Below are 24,002 nucleotides of genomic sequence, written 5' to 3' on the forward strand. Positions count from 1 at the left end.
AGAAATATGTAATATTTCTAAGTACTGTAGATGGAAAAATGGGAAGATGGATGTTTAAAGTCTGCCTTTTTTCTTTTTCCCTTCTGAGCACTGAGTTATCCTATCCTAGGTAACATCAGGGCAGGACAGGCTAGCAGGATCCAGGACCAGGAATTGGTCTAGGCTGATGATAAACCTGTTTGGGGCAGTGGCATGTGAATACTCTACAAGACTGAGGGCAAGTAGGCTGAGTGATAGGCAGTATTCCCTCCTCCTCTGCTTTGTGATCAGGGTTCAGGGTATATTGGAGGGGCTTGGCGGGGGACAGACTCTAGATAAAAAGACGTAGCTGTGGTCCAGCATCGGTAAGGCGGATCATTCAGGAGCAGATGAGGCAGCTGTTTCTGTTTGTGTCCTTGTTACCCTTGGTGTCTCTTGTTTGTGTGGCCCAGTGTTGGGGTCTGTGTTGTGTTATGTCTCACTTACGGGTTGGGAGCCAGGGTTTGAGGATGCTCCTGCTGATGAGGCAATATGCTCCAGGTAGTGGTGTGATATCCAGCATGGTACCTGACAGAAGCGGCTAGCCTCTTTAGTGGAGATAAAGAGCTTGTTTTTTAAGTTTTTGGTTGGTTTGTAGCCTGTTCCTACAGTCTTCTCTGCTGCCTATGTTTCAGTACATTTGAGTCCTTAACTCAGAACTCTAGACTTTTTGTCTTAAAAAAGAAATTCTAGGGACTTCCCTGCTGGTCCAGTGGTTAACACCTTGCCTTCCAATGCAGAGGGTGCAGGTTTGATCCCTGATCGGGGAACAAAGATCCCATATGCCCCATGGCCAAGAAACCAGGACATAAACAACATAAACAATATTGTAAAAAATTCAATAAAGACTTAAGTTAAAAAAAAAAAAAGAAATTCTAACATCTTAGACTTTGTTATTTGTAAATAACAAATGTCTCTTACTGTTGATGCTGTAACTTTGAGTGATTTAGTAAGGGGAAGGAATTACACAAATCAGATTGTTTGACCTGTTTTTTTTAGCCACCATCCCCTTCATTGTGAAATTGAAGTCAGAGTGTATGTTTTCTCAAGCACATTCTATAGTGATGTGGCTGTATGGCTTGAATCATTTTTAACTTCGGATGCCTTTTAGCCTCAGTTGGTTCTAATGAACTGTAATTATTGTGTTCACATTGGCAATTGTGTTGTCACAGTTTGGCCATTAAGTACCCTTTAGCTGATTGACTTTTTTCCTTGAGAGCACCTTTGTTTTTTTGACAATAAGTCATCTTAGGCATATCTTGAGGTATCTTGTCCCTGAATTGTAAGCAGCTCATTTTCAAGGAATACAGGTTCCTTTTAGAGGAGACCAGTATTAGAGATAAATATCTGGGCATGTAAGATTGTTGCATATAATGACTAAGGGTAGACAGGATGATACAGATAAGAAGATATCTGAGTCTGCAGAACAATTACCCCTTTTCAAAAAGTCATGAGTTTCTGTTGCTAAATTTCAGTTCAAGTTTCTTTCTACCTTGTAATAATCTACTTTTCCCTTTCTTCATTAGTTTTGAACTATTTAGCCATGCAAGAGATACATTTATAATGTTGTCCTCTCTATGTAGACGTTTTTTTTCCGTTTTATTCCTGTTTTAAATCTTGCCTCAAGTGGCCTGAAATTGATTTTCAAGTTGGGTTTTCAGTTTTCTCTTGTTGACATCCCCTTGAGTCACATCTACCTGAAAAGTGAAAGAAACCCAGCCTCACTCCCAAGCAAATGCCAGAGAAAACATAGGCACGATATCTGGCAACTCAAATGTTGATGCATACAGTTAGTAAATAACTGGGAAGTTCTCAGTCCTTAAGGAACTCTCTTTTTAAGTCTTTATCTTCCTGGATGCTAGTGGATCCAGGATGTTAATGTTCAGTTCTGGATTAATCTGGATGTTAATTATCAGTTCAGTTCAGTCACTCAGTCATGTCCAACTCTTTGCGACCCCGTGGACTGCAGCACGCCAGGCTTCCCTGTCCATCACCAACTCCTGGCGTTTGCTCAAACTTGGGGTGTTAATCTTACAGGCACGTAAAGTTGGTCTTGGATTCTTGAAGACCTGTGAATAAATGAAGCTGCTCTTAATTTCAGTGTTAGGCTGAGCTGCTATTTTGACTATTATGAATGCCAACAAATATAGCCAAATGAATATCAATCATTAGAGATTTTAGAAAATTTACCGCAGAAGTTTGGGAAACTCCTTCCTATTGCTCCACATTCACTTGGTTCCACATCCACTAGCAAAGTTGTATGGCAGCATTTCAGTCAGGTTTTATGTTTGTATTGTAAACTATGTGGCTCCCAATACCTTCAGGTAATTTTTGGCCTAATCCCAACTACGTGAAAAGGAAAATAAACGAGTTTCTGTTAAGGATTGTAGGAAGTTTTAGTATAAATATCCAGGATTTGGCATGAGTGAATACCCTGCAGTTTTATGTTTTGGGGTAATAATATCACTGCAGAGATGTGATGCTATCTATAACATCCATCCCCTGTCTTTTTAACTTCCAAGTTTAATCTTTTTCTTCCATTAGAGTATCAACTAACATGAAAGCAAGGGCTTTTGGCTTGGTCACTGCTTTATCCTTAGTGTCTGCTGCAAGGCTGGGCACACATTACGTGTTCAAAGAATATTTGTTGAATGAAAATATAATAGTGTTATTTCTCTGCCTCAAATCCTTTTGGAAGTAAATGATTGTTTTAGGGATGCTACAGGCCACCTGTCCTCAATTCTTTTGGCACCGGGGACTGTTTTCATGGAGTAAGGGCCAGCGGGCTATGGGTAGCAGGCTCTGCTTGTCCGCCACCCACCTCCTGCTGTGTGGCCCCATGCCTAACAAGTCACAGACCACACCAGTCTGCTTCCTGGGGAATGGGGACCCTTATTACAGGCTGCAAATTGCAGAAAACTAGTTCAACTCAGTTTAAGTAATGACGAAACCCATCATTTTGCTTAATGGAAAGCCTTGTATTAGCGGGAATTTTCCTGGTTGGGTGAGTCAGTGGCTCAGCAGTTAGCATTGCCTTCTCAACAGTCAGCTGCCTCAGGCATGTACCCTCACCATCAGCAGCAGTAAGCAGCACGCACACCCTCTGGGAGAAAGAAGAGACTGACTTTGTGCATCTAGTTCATCTGGGACTGGATGTTTGAGTGCCTAAATGTGAAAGAGAAAGATGAAAAAACATCCTTTCTTTCCTGGTGAAGACAAACAGCGTGAATTGGCAAAAACTTCAGGGAGACTAAGGACATTCATTTTGAAGATGCTGAAATACAGGATGACTTGCGAGCCGTACTTAGACGTGGGAAACATGAAATCAGGAAGAACTCATTTGTTCTTTTGAGGTGGCTACTTGGGCTTGTGCTCTGTTTTGCCAACCTTCCAAAATGTTTGTGTCTTAAGAGAATACCTTAAAAATGCTAAAGTAGAAAACAAAAGTAGCTCATAATTTCAGCCTCCAAATAATATCTGTTGATTTGTTCAGTCCCTGGCCTGGGAAGATTCCACATGCCATGGGGCAACTTAAGCCTGTGTGCCACGACTACTGAGGTCATGCTCTGGAGCCCACAAACTGCAGCTACTGAGTCTGTGTGCCAGAAGTCCTGGAGCCCGCACACCCTAGAACCTGTGCTCCACGATAGGAGAGCAGACCTTGTTCACCACAGTTAGAGAAAACCCTCAGGCAGCAGTGAACCCAGTGCAGCCAAGAAGTAAATAAATAAATAAAATGATGCAATATTTGCAAATTGCAGAGAGTTGTAATAAGCCTGAGTATTGTCCCCTTTTCTGACACTCAGCATCGCCTCACTCCTCTCCTCAGAGGCGCACATCATTGGCAGTTTGCTGACACCTTCCCGAAAGCAGTTGTGCTGGTGGATATCAGCCCTGTATGCTCATGAGCACAAACCGTTCTGCTTCAGTCCTTTCACATCTGTATGATGATCTGCCGTGTGTGGAGGGGCCTCTGGTTGGGGATAGTGTTACACATGTGTGGGTGAAACTGCGTGTGTATCAAGGAGGCATATTCCTAGTAATGGTGAGGTTGTTCATACATTCAGAGTGTATGAATATTTAAAATTTGGATGGATAACGTCAAATTCTCCTCCCAAAAGATTACAATAGTTTTCATTCCTGCCATTATGCTTTCTCCTTTCTGGGTATCACAGTTTTTTTCATTTGTGGCTCTGTAATAGGTAATGTTGTTAACTCGTGATTTGAATTTTGCTATTTGAATTGAGAGAGAAATGGAGAGCTTATGAGTTTTTTGCCCATTCGTGTTTCTTTTTCTCTGAACTGCCAGATGAGTGCTGTTTCTGTTATAAGTCGGCTTTATAAGTGAAGGAAATTAACTCTCTGCTGCCATGTATATGGTTGTAAAATATATTTTTCTTTGTCTTTTATTGGTCTTCTTAACTTTTGCCACTCAGATTTTTATTTTTATGGAGTTAAAGTTATTAGACTTTTTTTTTTTTGGTGAGTTCTGCTCTTTGAGTTTTTTGTTCTGCTCTGACCTGGCCACTCCACCTGCTGACACCCATGCACAGCCAACTGTAACTGGGCTATGTAAAGTCATTAGGGCACGCCTGGCCACCCACTCCAGTACTCTTGCCTAGAAAATCCCAGGGACGGAGGAGCCTGGTAGGCTGCAGTCCATGGGGTCACTAAGAGTCGGACACGACTGAGCGACTTCACTTTCACTTTTCACTTTCATGCATTGGAGAAGGAAATGGCAACCCACTCCAGTGTTCTTGCCTGGAGATTCCCAGGGACAGAGGAGCCTAGTGGGCTGCCATCTATGGGGTCGCCCAGAGTCGGACACGACTGAAGTGATTTAGCAGCAGCAGCAGGGCACACCCAGGGTAGAGCTTAGGCAGCTGGACCCCAGAACCCCACAATTCCAGGTACGTTAGGAGAAGTCACAAGTTCTTGACAGAGCTGAATCTTTGTATTCTGGGGCTGCTTTATGTCTATTAGACCTAAGTGGAGTTAGACTTGGTAAGGTGGGCAGGATTGTTGTTTTCCAGTTGCCAAGTTCTGTCTGACTTTTTGCGACCCAATGGACTTCAGCATTCCAGGCCTCCCTGTCCCTCACCATCTTCCGGAATTTGCCCAAGTTCATGTCCATTGAATCGGTGATGCCATCCCACCATCTCAGGCTCTGTCACCTTCTTCTCCTTCTGCCTTCAATCTTTCCCAGCTTCAGTGTCTTTTCCAATGAGTTGGCTGTTTGCATCAGGTGGCCAAAGTATTGGAGTTTCAGCATCAGCCTTACTTTTAAAAAGGTGGGCAGGGTGCTGAGGCTAAAAACTAGAATGTTTGTGTCAGGGGTTATATTGGCCCTGTTAACGAGGTATTAGGTAAATTCCAGATGGCCAGTGAGATAAAATGACTTTGGTCCTTTACCCAGCTGAAAGGAGTAAGGACAGAGAGACCAAAGGACTGTGATTTTGTGATATGATAAGAAACATATGAACTTCTAAAACATTGGAATTTTCTGAGAGATTAGAGGCATTAGGAGGTTTTTTTTTTTTTTTTTTTTAATTCATAATAAACCCCTTTCAACCATACTTGAGTTTATACTAATGAGATGACTCTTGGTGTGGGGGTGGGGTGGGGATGTGGGGTGCACCTAGGTGACTTCAGGATGGGGCTGGTTGCCAGAGGAACCAAGCTTGTGATGAGAAGGTTAGAGCTTTCAACCGCATTCCTGGATCTCCAGAGATGGCAGAGAGACTGCCACTTAATCACCCGTGTCCAGTGATGTAATCATGGATACCTAACGGAATCTCCTTCAGTTCAGTTCAATTCAATTCAGTCGCTCAGTCATGTCCGACTCTTTGCAACGCCATGAATCACAGCACGCCAGGCCTCCCTGTCCATCACCAACTCCCGGAGTTTACCCAAACTCATGTCCATCGAGTCGGTGATGCCATCCAGCCATCTCATCCTCTGTCGTCCCCTTCTCCTCCTGCCCCCGATCCCTCCAAGCATCAGGGTCTTCTCCAATGAGTCAACTCTTCACATGAGGTGGTCAAAGTATTGGAGTTTCAGCTTCAGCGTCAGTCCTTCCAGTGAAAACCCAGGACTGATCTCCTTTAGGATGGACTGGTTGGATCTCTTTGCAGTCCAAGGGACTCTCCAAAGAGTCTTCTCCAACACCACAGTTCAAAAGCATCAATTTTTTGGCATTCAGCTTTCTTCACAGTCCAACTCTCACATCCATACATGACCACTGGAAAAACCATAGCCTTGACTCGACGGACCTTTGTTGGCAAAGTAATGTCTCTGCTTTTTAATATGTTATCTAGGTTGGTCATAGCTTTCCTTCCAAGGAGTAAGTGTCTTTTAATTTCATGGCTGCAATCACCATCTGCAGTGATTTTGGAGCCCCCAAAAATAAAGTCTGATGTTTCCACTGTTTCCCCATCTATTTCCCATGAAGTGATGGGACCAGATGCCTTGATCTTAGTTTTCTGAATGTTGAGCTTTAAGCCAACGTTTTCACTCTCCTCTTTCACTTTCATCAAGAAGCTTTTCAGTTCCTCTTCACTTTCTGCTATAAGGGTGGTGTCATCTGCATATCTGAGGTTATTGATATTTCTCCCAGCAATCTTGATTCCAGCTTGTGCTTCCTCCAGCCCAGTGTCTCTCATGATGTACTCTGCATATAAGTTAAAATAAGCAGGATGACAATATACAGCCTTGACGTACTCCTTTTCCTATTTGGAACCAGTCTGTTGTTCCATGTCCAGTTCTAACTGTTGCTTCCTGACCTGCATATACGTTTCTCAAGAGGCAGGTCAGGTGGTCTGGTAGTCCCATCTCTTTCAGAATTTTCTATTGTGATCCACACAGTCAAAGGCTTTGGCATAGTCAATAAAGCATCTCCTTAGGAACCCATAAATGACAGAGTTCCACTGGTCACATGGAAATGCTGCGAAGTAGTGCCTGGAGAGGCAATGGAAGCTCTGCTTGCACACTTTGTGCTTTTCATCTCATCCATTTGGCTGTTCCTGAGTTGAATCCTTTTATAATAAACAGAATATTGTAAAGTGCTTTCCTGAGCCATAGCAGATTATTGAATCTCAGGAGGGAGTCAATATATATTTATATGAGTTTATATGTATAAATAAATCAATCTACATGTATAAATCTCCCAATTTGTATATCAGAAATACAATAGGCCTAGGACTTTTCTTTAAAGTGGGAGCACTCTTGTGGAACTGAACCTTTAACCGGTGAGGTCTGATGCTAACTCCACATAGTGTTGGAATCCACCTGAATCAGTAGACATCCAGTTGGTGTCCTGAGAATTGGAGAATTGGTTACTGGTATGGAAAAACCACACACATTTGGTGTCAAAAGTGAGTAAAAACAGCTCATATGGGTCATTCTCTTTTCTGAATATGATTTTGAACCTGCCTGTTTTTTTTCTGTAGGTGAGAAAATGGCATTTGTGAAGAGTGGATGGTTGCTGCGACAGAGTAAGTATAGGACATGAGCCCCTTGTGGTTTAGAGTTGCCTTAGGACTCATCTTTTATTTCTGTGGCTGATACTGCTGACATTTACAAATAAATAACAAAGTCTTATTAATGCTGTTGCTCTGGATTTCCTCTTGCAGATTTTTAGATTTCTGTGAACTGTTTTTCTGCACACATGAAGCTGCTTCTTGGTTGCTGCCTTGACAGAAACCAGGGGATAGTAGTCCCTGCTGATTTTTCTTACTAGCATTCTGTATTATTAATGGCTGACCTGAGGTTCTTAAGTCTGTCCAAGCTGAGCTGGTATATTACTGTGGAGGTACTGCTTACTGTAGGAAATAGCTGTCTCATCTAGGAATTGAATAGTGATGAGATTCTGAAATACTGCAGTCTTCAATTATAGATTAAGATTTGACCTGAGGGAGTGCATTTACCTAAAACCAAATCTTTTTTATCTCCAAAAGGACTCTGGAGAAGAGACTCAGTTCTTTCCCTATGAGATCGAGTTCATTTTCTTAGACTCATCTCTATGGGCCTGACAGTCTAGTTTAGGATTCTGCAGTCAGGGCTTTGATGGCAGGTGTGATGCTTGGCTGGCATGCCCCGGCCTAGTGATTACACCTGTCTGTATTTGGGTGGCTCTCTTCAGTAGTTTTTGCACAGCGCAGGTGCTGCCAGTCAAATAGATACTGGATGCCAGTTATTTATCAATTTGGGCAAGTGCTGTGGTTGCCCCTCTCAGCAAGGTGGGTGCTTGATAGTGGTCAAAGAAATTCGGAAGGCAGCTGTGATGAATATTCTTTTGATACCTGCAGTGGACATGGGAGATATGGAGAGGCACATGCAATGGAATTTGTGCACATTGGCCAAGAATTGGGATTTATAGAAACAAAAGATTAGGTATAGATAGGTATAGATATGGTGCAGGGATGACCTTTAGTTTTCCTTTTTGGCTGACAGGAAATTAGAGTTTTATAAAGTTAAATGCCTAGTCCAAGATGACAGATGAAAGGATGCATTCTCGCAAACGGATAGACTGTGATGGATGCATGCTGGATGGGAGCCAGGCCCTGGGAGTGGGTGTGTCCAGCATCTGAGCCTGCCTTTGCATAGCCTCAGGCAGGGAGACTCTCCTGCACTGTGGGCTGTAAGGGAAGGTGAATGTTAGAGAAAAGTATACATGAAGGCCTTTCAAGAAAAAGAGAAAGATATTTTCCAGAAGAGGAAGGTATTACTGTTATTTCTAAGTAGAGAGTTTGTAGTACAACATTTTCTAATCAATCTAGCAGTTAGATACTGCTCAGGAGGTCTAGATATACCACATGGAGAGTTAAATGCTAGACATGTTTCATTAGCTCAAAATTTATTCAGCTTTTTTTTTCTTCTTTTATGTTCTGAAACTTAAGTTGGCAGCGTTCTCAGTAGGAGTGAAATTCTCATCTTAGCGTATGCTGCCTGCAGCCCTGGTGCAGCACGAGTGTTCGTGCAGTCCGGGTCTGCTTTCACTTCCATTTTCATAGACTGCCCTGGGCAGGCAGGTGCAGCTATACTTTTGGAGCAAGAGGAAAGTTTCTTTCGTTTCTGTTACCTGTGAGTCAGAGGACAAAGCCACTCAAAGCCGACATTTCCACTTTTTCTCAGGTACTATTTTGAAGCGCTGGAAGAAGAATTGGTTTGACCTGTGGTCAGATGGTCACCTGATCTATTATGATGACCAGACTCGGCAGAGTGTAGAAGATAAGGTCCACATGCCAGTGGACTGCATCAACATCCGCATGGGACATGAATGTCGGGGTAAGTGGTTTGCAGTGTCCAACTTCTGTCACCTACCCGTCCCCATTCTTGGTGGGAGTGATTACTCTTTCTTAGCCATTTTGCTTTCATTTACAGATCAGAGAAGGGTTTCCTGTAGGCAGAGGTAGCCAGATGAAACCAGACACCTGGATTATAACCCATATGGGCCGGCAGATTAATTTTCTCCTCTGAATAGACCCATCAGTCCACATTTCTGTTCTCTCTCATGAAGAAAGTGGTGGAGAACTAAGGAATCAGAGTGCTGGGAACCCCAAGAAGGATGGAGCTACTCTAGGTAGTTAGATTTTGTGACTCAGAAACTGGCTTATTGGTAACAGCTCCAGTTTTTTAAAATCTGATGTCTTTCCCAGAGTTACCTCTTATATAAATTTTGAAGGAATAGTTTTTTAATAAGCACAGACTTTTCTGTTTCTAGTTAATGGCATATGTGGACTTCCCTTTTTGTTTTATTAGCTCTGGAGTACAGAGTCCACTGTAGTAACCATTGGTGTTATAACATCCTGCCCATATAAGTTCTTGAAACACAAGTTTCTATGGACTACTTGTTGAAATTCTTACTTGAACCAGGCTCAGATATCATAGGTCTTATACTTCTTGGTGTACACAGATAAACTTTATTTCTTTTTATGAGTTTTTTTGTTTGTTTTAAAAAAGTATTTATTTATTTTGGTTGTGTCGAGTCTTAGCTGCCGCACGTGGGATCTTTGTTGCCGGGTATTTTGTTGCAGCATGCAGACTTCTCTCTAGTTGTGGTGCATGAGCTGTAGAGTGTGTGGGCTTAGCAGCGTACAGTCTGTCTGGTTGTGCCACACGGGCTTTTGGTCGGGCTTAGTTGCCCCGTGGCATGTGGGATCTTAGTTCCCTACCCAGGAATCAAACCCCCATTCCCTGCATTGGAAGACATATTCTTAACCACTGGACCACCAGAGAAGTCCCAGAGATACTTTGAACATCTGATTTTCATTTCTAAAGCAGCGATGTAGTTTGATGCTTCCTGTGAATTAAAGAAGTAAGTATTCTAGTAACTGATGCTTTGCAACACTTTTCATTGTGCTTATTCTTCTAATGTCTGGGCTGTTCTGTGTATTACCATATGTGGATGCCCTCTCGGAGAGGCTTTCTTGTTTCTCCTGTAGGAAGTTTAATTAGTACGGAGTAATGATTCATGTGTTTGGTTCTGTAGGGCAGAACAAAGATGTTTTATAATTACAGTGTTCTGAAGTACTGGTCCTTTGCTTATCTGAGCTATTAAGAAGAAATCCTTGGGGAAAAAAAGTGGTGTTAATATTTCTATATATTTTTTATAGATATTCAGCCACCAGATGGGAAGCCAAAAGACTGTATGCTGCAGATTGTTTGCCGAGATGGAAAAACCATCAGTCTTTGTGCAGAAAGCACAGATGATTGTTTGTAAGTTTTTTCTGATGTGTTTAACTTAAAAAGTACTTTCTGTTTTAATTTCCAATTGCAGGAAAGGAAAAGAATGGGAGTTAAGTTTTCCTTTCGGCAGCAGAATAAGTGACTTAGAGGTGTGTGAGATAAATGTTAACAGTGTCTTAGTCCATGTCTGATGCCCTGATGCTAGCTTCTGCCTCTGCAGTGTCCTGGTATAGTGAGAATGGCAGAAAGTATTAGATATAGTCACTTTGCGTTCTTTTGTCATTACTAGATGTGAATTGAATGATGGGCACGACTAAGTGGGTTCTTTTTTTTTTTTTTTAAGTGGGTTCTTAAATCTTGTGATTTTTTTGGCTGTGCTGCCTGGCTTGTGGGATATTAGTTCCCTAACCAGTAATCAGACCTGGGCCCACAGCAGTGAGAATGCAGAATCCTAACCTGTGGACTAGCAAGGGATTACCATTAAAGCTTGTTATTGTAATGTAAATATCTTTTTATTTTTTTCTTTCTTTCTTTATTTTTTTTTATTATTATTATTTTTTTTTCCAGTGGGTTTTGTCATACATTGATATGAATCAGCCATGGATTTACATGTATTCCCAATCCCGATCCCCCCTCCCACCTCCCTCTCCACCCGATTCCTCTGGGTCTTCCCAGTGCCCCAGGCCGGAGCACTTGTCTCATGCACCCCACCTGGGCTGGTGATCTGTTTCACCATAGATAGTATACATGCTGTTCTTTTGAAATATCCCACCCTCACATTCTCCCACAGAGTTCAAAAGTCTGTTCTGTATTTCTGTGTCTCTTTTTCTGTTTTGCATATAGGGTTATCGTTATCACCTTTCTAAATTCCATATATATGTGTTAGTATGCTGTAATGTTCTTTATCTTTCTGGCTTACTTCACTCTGTATAATGGGCTCCAGCTTCATCCATCTCATTAGGACTGGTTCAAATGAATTCTTTTTAATGGCTGAGTAATATTCCATGGTGTATATGTACCACAGCTTCCTTATCCATTCATCTGCTGATGGGCATCTAGGTTGCTTCCATGTCCTGGCTATTATAAACAGTGCTGCGATGAACATTGGGGTGCACGTGTCTCTTTCAGATCTGGTTTCCTCAGTGTGTATGCCCAGAAGTGGGATTGCTGGGTCATATGGCAGTTCTATTTCCAGTTTTTTAAGGAATCTCCACACTGTTTTCCATAGTGGCTGTACTAGTTTGCATTCCCACCAACAGTGTAAGAGGGTTCCCTTTTCTCCACACCCTCTCCAGCATTTATTGCTTGTAGACTTTTGGATAGCAGCCATCCTGACTGGCGTGTAATGGTACCTCATTGTGGTTTTGATTTGCATTTCTCTGATAATGAGTGATGTTGAGCATCTTTTCATGTGTTTGTTAGCCATCTGTATGTCTTCTTTGGAGAAATGTCTGTTTAGTTCTTTGGCCCATTTTTTGATTGGGTCATTTATTTTTCTGGAATTGAGCTGCAGGAGTTGCTTGTATATTTTTGAGATTAATCCTTTGTCTGTTTCTTCATTTGCTATTATTTTCTCCCAATCTGAGGGCTGTCTTTTCACCTTACTTATAGTTTCCTTTGTAGTGCAAAAGCTTTTAAGTTTCATTAGGTCCCATTTGTTTAGTTTTGCTTTTATTTCCAATATTCTGGGAGGTGGGTCATAGAGGATCTTGCTGTGATTTATGTCGGAGAGTGTTTTGCCTATGTTCTCCTCTAGGAGTTTTATAGTTTCTGGTCTTACATTTAGATCTTTAATCCATTTTGAGTTTATTTTTGTGTATGGTGTTAGAAAGTGTTCTAGTTTCATTCTTTTACAAGTGGTTGACCAGTTTTCCCAGCACCACTTGTTAAAGAGGTTGTCTTTTTTCCATTGTATATCCTTGCCTCCTTTGTCAAAGATAAGGTGTCCATAGGTTCGTGGATTTATCTCTGGGCTTTCTATTCTGTTCCATTGATCTATATTTCTGTCTTTGTGCCAGTACCATACTGTCTTGATGACTGTGGCTTTGTAGTAGAGTCTGAAGTCAGGCAGGTTGATTCCTCCAGTTCCATTCTTCTTTCTCAAGATTATTTTGGCTATTCGAGGTTTTTTGTATTTCCATACAAATTGTGAAATTCTTTGGTCTAGTTCTGTGAAAAATACCGTTGGTAGCTTGATAGGGATTGCATTGAATCTATAGACTGCTTTGGGTAGAATAGCCATTTTGACAATATTGATTCTTCCAATCCATGAACACGGTATGTTTCTCCATCTGTTTGTAAATATCTTTTTAAATAGCACTGACATCTGTATTATATAGCCTTTTCTGTCTTTTGATGGTTCTTACTCCTATTTGCTCTCTCTGAAGAAAGAGTATAGAAATACAAGAAGGAAAGCCCAACTTTATTAGTTCTTATCCCTTAACATGCCATAACATCCCATTAATGTAGGACGAGAATCTTGAAAACTCTGATTTTTTTTTTTTTCTGTCCACACTTCACCACTACCATAGGTTAACTCTGGACATTTTGAGAAGTCATTAACAGAGGTTATAATAATATTCCTGTATATTAAAATATTCATATGTATATGACATTTTTATAAAATCCAGGTGGCCAGTTTGTTAGAGTGCCTGACCCTGCATTTTACATATATGCTTACCCTCAATATAGGCATGCTAAACTCTAGGGTTTATTTTAAATGCCAGATGTAGTTTCTTTTTTACGTTCTTATTTAGTGAATGATGAATGTCATTTTCTGGAAGAGGTGTAGCTTTCATAAAGACGAATGGAGAAATGAACACATCTAGCCAGTTTGCTACTTTCTTATAAATTGGATCTATATATATTTTTACTAGTTAATCATTTAAGCTTATGTATATTGAATACTTACTTTGGTCTGGGCTCTGTGCTGACTGCTTTATATATGTTGTTTAATCCTCACTTTATAAAGAGGATTGTTGTTGAGTCGCTCAGTTGTGTCCGACTCTTTGTGACTCCATGGATTGCAGCACACCAGGCTTCCCTGTCCTTCACTGTCACCCAGAGTTTGCTCAGACTCATGTCCATGGAGTCGATGATGCCATCCAGCCATCTCATCCTCTGTCGTCCCCTTTTACTCCTGCCTTGTCTTTCCCAGCTTCAGAGTCTGTTCCAGGAGTCGCCTCTTTGCATCAAGTGGCCAAAGTATTGGAGCTTCAGCATCAGTCCTTCCAATGAATATTCCATGAATATTGATTTCCTTTAGGATTAACTGGTTTGATCTCCGTGCTATCCAAGACACTCTCAAGAGTCTTCTCCAGCACCACAGTTTGAAGCAACAGTTCTTTGGGCTCAGCTTTCTTTATGGTCCAACTCTCGTGTCTGTACATGACTATTGGAAAAGCCATAGCTTTGACTAGATGGTACTTTGTTGATGAAGTGAGGTCTCTGCTTTTTAGTACACTGTCTAGATTTGTCATAGCTTTTCCTTCCAGAGACCAGGCATCTTTTAATTTCATGGCTGCAGTCACTGAAGTGATTTTGGAGCATGTGGGATCTTCCTGGAGCAGGGATTGAACCCATATCTCTTGCATTGGCAGACACATTCTCAACCTCTGGACCACCAGGGAAGCCCCCTCCCAGCAATCCTGATTCCAGCTTTGGATTCACCCACACCAGCATTTTGCATGATGTACTCTGCGTATGAGTTAAGCAAGCATGGGTGACAACATGCAGCCTTGACGTACTCCTTTCCCAATTTTAAACCAGTCCATTGTTCCATGTCCAGTTCTAACCATTGCTTCTTGGTCTGCCTGCAGGTTTCTCAGGAGACAGATAAGGTGGTCTAGTAGTCCCCTCTCTTTAAGAATTTTCCACAGTTTGCTGTGATTGACACAAAGGTTTTAGTGTAGTCAATGAAGCAGAAGTAGATGTTTTTCTGAAATACCTTTGCTTTTTATGATCCAGTGGCTATTGGCAGTTTGATCACTGATTCCTCTGCTTTTTCTAAATCCAGCTTGTACATCTGGAAGGTCTTAGTTCATGTACTGTTGAAGTCTAGCGTGAAAGATTTAGAGCATTATCTTGCTAGCATGTGAAATGACTGCAATTGTATGGCTACCTTAGAATGGCTGTTACCAAAAAGACAAAACATAAGTTGTTGGGTGAGGATGTGGAGAAAAGGGAGTCCTGTACACTTTTGGTGGGAATGTAAATTTGTGAAGCCACTATGGAAAACAGTATGGAGGTTCCTCAAAAAAACCAAAATAGAACTAGCATATGATTCTAAAATGCCACTTTTCAACATATATTTGAAGGGGATTAAATGGTTGTGTTGATGAGATAGCTGCACCCTTGTGTTTCTTGCATTATTCATAGTAGCCAACACATGGAAGCAACTTAAGTGTCTGAAGAATGAATGAATTGGTAAATAAAATGATATATATACAAACACACACAGACTTGCACATGTGTGGGCAACAAACTATTAATCAACTATAAAAAAAGAAACGCTGCTTTCACAAGTATATAAATGGATCCTGAGGGCCTTATGCTAAGTGAAGTAAGTTAGAGAAAGAAAAATGACTGTATTTCTCACTTGTATGAAGAATCTAAAAAAGCTAGACATGACTGAACAACTAACACTTTCATTTTCATAGAAGTGGAGAGTAGAATGGTGTTTACTTGTGGTTGAGGGAAATGGTGAGATGTTGGACAAAGGGTATAAGCTTCCAGCTGTAAGATGAGTAAGTTCTCGGCATCTCTTGTATAGCAGTGATTATAATTAATAGTTCTGTCTCATATACTTGAAAGTTAAGATAGTAGATTTTAAATGTTGCCACCAAAGAAGTAAAAAATTAATCACGTGTGTAGGGGTAGAGGTACCTTTTTGTAGCAATCAATTTATGTTATATGTGATTCAGATCATCATATTGTACACCTTAAACTTAATTTGTTATATATCAGTTTCTCAAATACCAGCATTACTTTTAAGTGCAAAATACTGCTGACCTTCTAAATCTCATATGTGGAACTTTATGTAGCCATTTAAAAAATCAAATATTAATAGATCTGTGTGTATATCATGACCTGATAAAGTATAGGTTTAGTATAGTTAATTAAGCATGGTGCATTTTACATTTATTAAAAAGTGAAGGACTTCCCTTGTGGTCCAGTGGTTAAGACTCAATGCCTCCACTATATGGAGTGTGGGTTTGATCCCTGGTCAGGGAACTAAGATCCCACATGACCGTGGCTCAGCAAAAATTAAAAAAAAAAAAAGGAATAACTTTCATATAGGTTATAGTTTAAATATTACATATGTATCAATACTGTAGATTTTTTTCTTTACATATTATATATTCCTAGTGCATGTCTTAAGTGAGGTGACTGAGTGAGTCTTGAGGCAAGGGCTAAGTTCAGTCGTTCAGTTGTGTCTGACTCTTTGTGACCCCATGGACTGCAGCACGCCAGGCTTCCCTGTCCATCACCAACTCTTAGAGCCTACTCAAACTTATGTCCATTGAGTTAGTGATGCCATCTAACCATCTCATCCTCTGTTGTCCCCTTCTCCTCTCGCCTTCAATCTTTCCCAGCAACAGGGTTTTTTCAAATGAGTCAGTTCTTTGCATCAGGTGGCCAAAATATTGGAGTTTCAGCTTCAGCATCGGTCCTTCCAATGAATATTCAGGACTGATTTCCTTTAGGATTGACTGGTTGGATCTCCTTGCAGTCCAAGGGACTCTCAAGAGTCTTCTCCAACACCACAGTTCAAAAGCTTTGGTGCTCAGCTTTCTTTATAGTCCAACTCCTACATTCATACATGACTACTGGAAAAATCATAGCTTTGACAGGACGGACCTTTGTTGGCAAAGTAACATCTCTGTTTTCTAATATGCTGTCTAGGTTGGTCATAACTTTTCTTCGAAGGAGCAAGTGTCTTTTAATTTCATGGTTGCAGTCACCATCTGCATTGATTTTGGACCCCCCAAAAATAAAGTCTCTCACTGTTTCTATTGTTTTCCCATCTATTTGCCATGAATTGATGGGATCAGATGCCATGATTTTCCTTTTCTGAATGTTAAGTTTTAAGCCAACTTTTTCACTCTCCTCTTTCGCTTTCATCAAGAGGCCCTTTAGTTCTTCTTCACTTTCTGCCATAAGGGTGGTGTCATCTGCGTATCTGAGGTTATTTATATTTCGTCTGGCAATCTTGATTCCAGCTTGTGCTTCATCCAGTGCAGCCTTTCACATGATGTACTCTGCATGTAAGTTAAATAAGCAGGGTGACAGTATACAGCCTTGAAGTATTCCTTTCCTGATTTGGAACCAGTCTGTTGTTCCATGTCCAGTTCTTACTGTTGCTTCTTGACCTGCATACAGATTTCTCACGAGGCAGGTCAGGTGGCTGAGAACCCCATGAACAGTATGAAAAGGGCTAAAAGTCTATTATTAAAACAATGTTTTTGAAAAATTCCGATGCCACTGCAGGTTTGAGAACCATTGAGATAGATGTTGGGTTGCTGCAAATAAAGTACCTCTTTCTTTTTCTTTTCTTCAGGGCCTGGAAGTTTACACTCCAGGATTCCAGGACAAACACAGTAAGTTGCTAATGGCAGTCACTTACAATGTTTTCTCATAGTCTTGCTGTAAAAAACAGGAGAATAGGAGGGTAAGAGGAAAATGGGGGAAGAGGGCTTTTTTTTTTTTTTTTGTCACCTGGCCCTGAATGAGCAAGCAGAGATAGATAGGCTGTGTTTCACTGACAGTGAGGAAGCTGGATTTTGGAAAACATTTTGGCAGGAGCCGATCTAACACAGGCACATTGATCCCAGTGTTATTTTTTAGAAATGTCTGTGTCTCACAAAGATTTACAGCACTTTGAATTCTGCTGTAGTTTGCAGAGAAGGTACACAAGGGATTACAGGGCCCTTTTCATGTATAGCATCTCAGCCTGTGAAATAGACATTTTTGAGTCTTGTACTTGTCTCTAGTTTCTTTTGACTTTAGGAGGTAACTGAGACAGTAAACCCCATTTGTAAAGGCTAGTGGTACCATCTTTGTGTCTGTCAGGGAGTCAAAGGCAGTTCCCTCTGTGGTCAACATTTTCTTTGATTCTTCAGATAGGATTTTATTTTTTCCTTTATTTCTCTAGGAGGAAAAGAAACAGATAGATGGAGCTTTTTAAATGATTTGTACAGGTGGTAAAAGAAAGTAAAAAGACTTAATATTCAAATGCTATTTTTTACTGCTTTTGTTATCTCAGGATTATTTTTCCTCCTAAGCTTACTCTAAAACTCCCATTACCTTTTCTTTGATGAAAATCCTCTACTCAAATGAAGTTATTTAGTATTGATCATTCATAGGGACAAGAGCCAAGGGGATTCTCTATGTGGATTGTTTTTAAAGGAGCACATATATTTTTGTTTTCCACTGGGGGGTAATTTAATGAAAGATTTAAGAAGTTTTTAACGTAGAAACCAGATTGTGAGTGCAGGACATATCCCTGCCTGCTACATTTTAGACTGTAGGACTTTGATTTGTGAACAGAAGGCTTGTTGAGAGTGGGTAACATCTGTGAAAGGGCCTGGGTGGCCCTGGAGGCTCTGTGGCTCTCTTGGGCAGGGAGAACTTTTTTACCCCCTGCTGGTGACTGGGGAGGACCAACCCTCTGTACCTCAGAGGGCGCTGAATGCAGGGTGGCGGCAAGGAGAAGCCCATCTTGCTAGTCAGTGCTTCTCAGAGAGTTGTTATATTTCTTCTTCAAAGATCAACTTTTTGGCCTTTAATTTTTCTTTTTTCCCCCCACAATTTCTCTCCTCTCAAGGCTTATGTTGGCTCAGAAGTCATGTATGATGAGACAGCTGTGGCTTCCTCTCCACCTCCTTACACAGCGTATGCTGCACCAACCCCTGAGGTAGGGAGCAGATCTTCACTTTACAGAATCCACCTGAGGGAAACTTGGGGTCTCTGTGCTACCATCCTTTTAAAACTGAAAGAAAGATAAAAAAACACTGAAAGAAAACTCTGAGAAATCAGAGAAATTAGAAATGTACTTGAAACCCTTTTCTTCTTTAAGCTTTTTTCTATCTTTAACAGATTATCTATTGTCGTCTTTTGCTTTCATAAAACAACTGCTTTATATAATCTTCACGTTCATATTTTCAAGATAGACCCAAAAGTGAATCATGGTATTAATAATATGATTCTGATTATATAAGTTTATATTTCATTTTTTTACTTGAATACTCTTTATAATCAGAAAAAAATGCTTTTTTAATTTGAAGAAACAAAACCAGAACCTTAAAATCACATGCCAAATCCCTTTGGTTGTGTGCCCTAATAAGAGGTGGCAGGTGTTCAGTGCTGCATATAGAAGTCTCAGTTGTGGGAGGCACTTTTGCTTTTTTTTTTCTTTTTTTCACTTTTAATTTGGAAATAATTGTAGACTTACAAGAAGTTGCAAAGATAATATGGAAAAATCTCATGTACTTTTTACCCTGTTCCCCTAGCTGTTACATGGTAAATAAAATCAAAACCAGAAGTTTGAAATTGGTATAGTGTTTATGTCTGGTTCTGTCATTTTATCATGCGTGTAGATATGTATATCTACTACCTTATTCAAGATGTAAAGCTGTTTATAATATCCTCTTCCTACTGCTGCTGCTAAGTCACTTCAGTCGTGTCCGACTCTGTGCGACCCCATAGACGGCAGCCCACCAGGCTCCACTGTCCCTGGGATTCTCCAGGCAAGAACACTGGAGTGGGGTGCCATTGCCTTCTCCAGTGCATGAAAGTGAAAAGTGAAAGTGAAGTCCCTTAGTCTTGTCCGACTCTTAGTGACCCCATGGACTGCAGCCTACCAGGCTCCTCCAACCATGGGATTTCCCAGGCAAGAGTACTGGAGTGGGTTGCCATTTCCTTCTCCAATGCATGAAAGTGAAAAGTGAAAGTGAAGTTGCTCAGCCGTGTCTGACTCTTCTCTACCCCATGGACTGCGGCCTACCAGGCTCCTCTGTCCATGGGATGCTCCAGGCAAGAGAACTGGAGTGGGTGCCATCGCCTTCTCCGCCTCTTGCTACTACACTGTCTTACAGTCACACCCTCCTTCCCCTTCCTTAACTGCTGTCAATCACTGATGTGTTGGCCATCTATATAATTTTGTCTTTTCCACAGTGTGTGTAAATAGAATCATATAGTGTGTGATCTTTTGAGTTTCATGTTTTTACTCAGCACAGTGCCCTTGATTCATTTTTAAATTGCAACATTCAAATTGTTGCATGTGTCAGTAGTCTGTTCCTTTTTATTGCTGAGTGGTATGCCATGATATGAGTGTACCACATTTTGTATTGAGAGACATTTACCTGTTGGGGGACATTTTGGTTGTTCTAGATTTTGGCTGTTACCAGTAAACCTACTGTGAACACTCACGTACAGATTGTTGTGCAGACATAAAGTTTTATTTCTCTGGAATAAATGCCCCCATGCAGTTGCTAATATATATTCAAGTATATGATTAGTTTTTTAAAAAGCTGGCAAACTGCTTTCCAGAATTTTTCTGCCATTTCACTTTTCCATCAGTAGTGTGTGAGCGAGTCATTTTCTCTGTATCCCACCAGCTTTTGGTATTGTCAGTGTTTTTTATTTTAACTGTTCAATAGGTGTGTAGTGATATTTCTTCGTGATCTTTTTTTTTTTTTTTAAAATTTTTTTATTAGTTGGAGGCTAATTACTTCACAACATTTCAGTGGGTTTTGTCATACATTGATATGAATCAGCCATAGATTTACCCTTATTCCCCATCCCGATCCCCCCTCCCACCTCCCTCTCCACCCGATTCCTCTGGGTCTTCCCAGTGTACCAGGCCCGAGCACTTGTCTCATGCATCCCACCTGGGCTGGTGATCTGTTTCACCATAGATAGTATACATGCTGTTCTTTTGAAACATCCCACCCTCACCTTCTCCCACAGAGTTCAAAAGTCTGTTCTGTATTTCTGTGTCTCTTTTTCTGTTTTGCATATAGGGTTATCGTTACCATCTTTCTAAATTCCATATATATGTGTTAGTATGCTGTAATGTTCTTTATCTTTCTGGCTTACTTCACTCTGTATAAGGGGCTCCAGTTTCATCCATCTCATTAGGACTGATTCAAATGAATTCTTTTTAATGGCTGAGTAATATTCCATGGTGTATATGTACCACAGCTTCCTTATCCATTCATCTGCTGATGGGCATCTAGGTTGCTTCCATGTCCTGGCTATTATAAACAGTGCTGCGATGAACATTGGGGTGCACGTGTCTCTTTCAGATCTGGTTTCCTCAGTGTGTATGCCCAGAAGTGGTATTGCTGGGTCATATGGCAGTTCTATTTCCAGTTTTTTAAGGAATCTCCACACTGTTTTCCATAGTGGCTGTACTAGTTTGCATTCCCACCAACAGTGTAAGAGGGTTCCCTTTTCTCCACACCTCTCCAGCATTTATTGCTTGTAGACTTTTGGATAGCAGCCATCCTGACTGGTGTGTAATGGTACCTCATTGTGGTTTTGATTTGCATTTCTCTAATAATGAGTGATGTTGAGCACCTTTTCATGTGTTTGTTAGCCATCTGTATGTCTTCTTTGGAGAAATGTCTGTTTAGTTCTCTGAGACTGGGTCCGCGGAAGGGAGTGAGTGCGCCACACCTGGGGATAGTGTGCCCATCAAGCCCCTCTTTGTGATCTTAATTGCATTTCCCTAGTCGCCCGTGATGCTGAGCATCTTTTTGTGCTTATTTGCCGTCTGTATATGCTGTCCAAGTAAACTGTGTCTTCATGTCTTTTGCTCAGTTTCTAATTGTTTAAATTATTTTTTTACTGTTGAGTTTTGAGAGTGCTTATGTATATGTTTGAGATTGGAATAATCCTGTCAGATATGTGATCTGTAACATGTCTTTTTATCCTCTTACAGTGCCTTTCACAGTTTTTAATACAGTGTAATTTATTAGTCTCTCCTTGTGTGGACTGTGCTTTGTTGTCACATTTAATGCTTCACCTGGACCATGTTTCCCGAGGTTTTCTCCTGTGTTATCTTCTGACAGTTCATAGTCCTCGGGTTTACATGCAAGTCATTTCCAGTAGCAGTGAATTTTTTTTTTAAATTTATGTATTTACTTATATTTGTTTTTGGCTGTGCTGGGTCTTCATTGCTGGGTGTGGGCTTCTCTCTGTGGCAGGGGAAGGCCACTCTAACTGCAGTGCGTGGGCTCCTCATCATGGTGACCTCTCTTGCTGTGGAGCGTGGGCTCCAGGGTTCGCTGGCTTCAGCAGTCGGGCACGTGGGCTCAGCAGTTGCAGCTCCCAGGCTCTAGCACGCACACACACACAGCACACACGCAAGTAAAGCTTGTGCTCATGTGCTCAGTCGTGTCCGACTCGCCTGCAGCCCTCCAGGCTCCTCCGTCCATGGGAATTCCCAGGCAGGAACACTGGGGTGGATGGCCATTTCCTTCTCCAGGGGATCTTCTGACCCGGAGATGGAATCTGTGTCTCCCGTGTCTCCCTCGTGGCAGGTGGAATCTTTACAGCTCAGTAGTTGTGGTGCATGGGCTTATTAGTCTTTTTTCTTTCAATGTACGTATTACTTTGAAGCATGTTTCTCACAGACAGCGTGTAGTTTCTTGTAGGCAACATGTAGTCGGGTCACCCCTCATCTGACAAATTTTATCTTGTAGTTGGTATAGTTAGGACATTAACGTTTTTATTGTGTGAGTTTAAGGTGTACTGTGTTACTTTGAGGCCTTTATATAGTGTAAATGAGTGCCAGTGTGGCAATGTTTATTACTTTACATAATACAATATGATATTACTGTCTCTAGTCATTATATGGTGAATTGGATCTCGAAGTTTATATAATACTTGTTTCCAAGTTTGTATCAAAGCACATCAGTCATCCTTTCCTGTAGATCATTTACATATAGTGTGATTTTGATACATTAAGCATGCTGTTTTATTGTTTGTGTTTTTGGTTCTATTTTTCATATCTCTGTTCTTTGACTTAAGCCTTTTGTGAGTTATTGGAACATGTCTTATTTTGTTTTACTTATTTTTATTTTTTTCGGCTGTACCACACAGCTTGTGGGACCTTAGTTCCTAGACCGGGGATGTGACCTGGGCCCTTAGCAGTCAAAGCATGGAGTCCTAACCACTGGATCACCAGGGAATTCCCATAGAACATGTTTTAGAATTATTTTGATTTATCTGTAATGTTTTGAGTTTCTCTTTGTATTTCTATTAATATTTTAGTGGTTGTTCTAGTTATTATACATATATACGTGTTTTTCAGTCAAATGATCACATGTTATCAAGTGCAGTGAGTGTCAAACCATTGCGTCTATAATTGTATTTATTTATTTTTGGCTGTGCTGGGTCTTCGTAGCTGCACAGGCTTCTCTCTAGTGGCAAGTGGGGCCTACTCTGTAGCTGCGATGCGCAGGCCTCTCACTGCAGTGGCTTCTCGTTGCAGAGCAGTACCTCTGGGGTGTGGGGCATCTTTAGCTGCAGCACATGGGCTCAGTAATTGAGGCTTCTGGGCTCTAGAGCACAGGCTCAGTAGTTGCAGCGCGTAGGCTTAATTGCTCTGTGGCATGTGGGACCTTCCCAGATCAGCTATTGAACCTGTCTCTCCCACATTGGCAGATGGATTCTTTACCACTAAGCCACCAGGGGAGCCCAAACCATTACCTCTAAGTTCCCGTTTTCTCTCTCGTTTTATGGTATCATTGTTTTAAGTATTTCTTTTACATGTATTGAGAATCAGATGGTGTATAAAAAAATTTGGCTGTCAAACTTAGAAAAATAAAGATGTGGTTTTTATTATATTTACATGTATCCCGGTGTGACCATCCTTTCTTACCTCCTGATGTTTCCAGATTTCTTTTTTTATCATTTACTGTCTGTTTAGTGAACTTCCTCTGGTCATTTTCTTAGGACAGATCTGCTAGCAACAAATTCTCCATTTTCCTTCATTTGAGAATGTCTCAATTTCATCTTTTTCTCTGAAGAATGTTTTTACTAGTATAGAATTCTGAGTTGACATTTCTTTCATCACTGGGGAAATGTGTGCTTTATCCTTTGGCCCTCCTGATTTCTGATTTGAAATTTGCTGTCATTTGAATTCTTACCCTTAAAGGCAGTGCATGGTTTCTGCTTGCTCTCTTTGTCTTTGGTTTTCAGAAGTCTGCCTGTGAAGTGTATATTTGGGGGTTAATCTTATTTGGTGTTCATTCAGTTTCACACAGGTTTATGTTTCTTGCTAAATTTGG

General features: G+C 40.9%; 1 protein-coding gene across 2 annotated transcripts in view; it reads left to right on the forward strand.

The window, feature by feature from the left end:
* PLEKHB2 (pleckstrin homology domain containing B2) overlaps nucleotides 1–24,002 on the forward strand; it is a 56,447-nt gene that overhangs the window by 8,177 nt on the left and 24,268 nt on the right. For both annotated transcript variants that reach the window (XM_043487802.1, XM_043487801.1), the window contains exons 2-6: nucleotides 7,467–7,511; nucleotides 9,151–9,303; nucleotides 10,632–10,734; nucleotides 17,264–17,303; nucleotides 18,530–18,619. In XM_043487802.1, the coding sequence (XP_043343737.1) occupies nucleotides 7,475–7,511; nucleotides 9,151–9,303; nucleotides 10,632–10,734; nucleotides 17,264–17,303; nucleotides 18,530–18,619 (423 nt within the window). In that variant the 5' untranslated portion in view covers nucleotides 7,467–7,474. The remainder of the gene's footprint in view (nucleotides 1–7,466; nucleotides 7,512–9,150; nucleotides 9,304–10,631; nucleotides 10,735–17,263; nucleotides 17,304–18,529; nucleotides 18,620–24,002) is intronic.

Source organism: Cervus canadensis, chromosome 15 (genome assembly GCF_019320065.1).
Source record: "Cervus canadensis isolate Bull #8, Minnesota chromosome 15, ASM1932006v1, whole genome shotgun sequence".
NCBI classification, from domain to species: domain Eukaryota; kingdom Metazoa; phylum Chordata; class Mammalia; order Artiodactyla; family Cervidae; genus Cervus; species Cervus canadensis.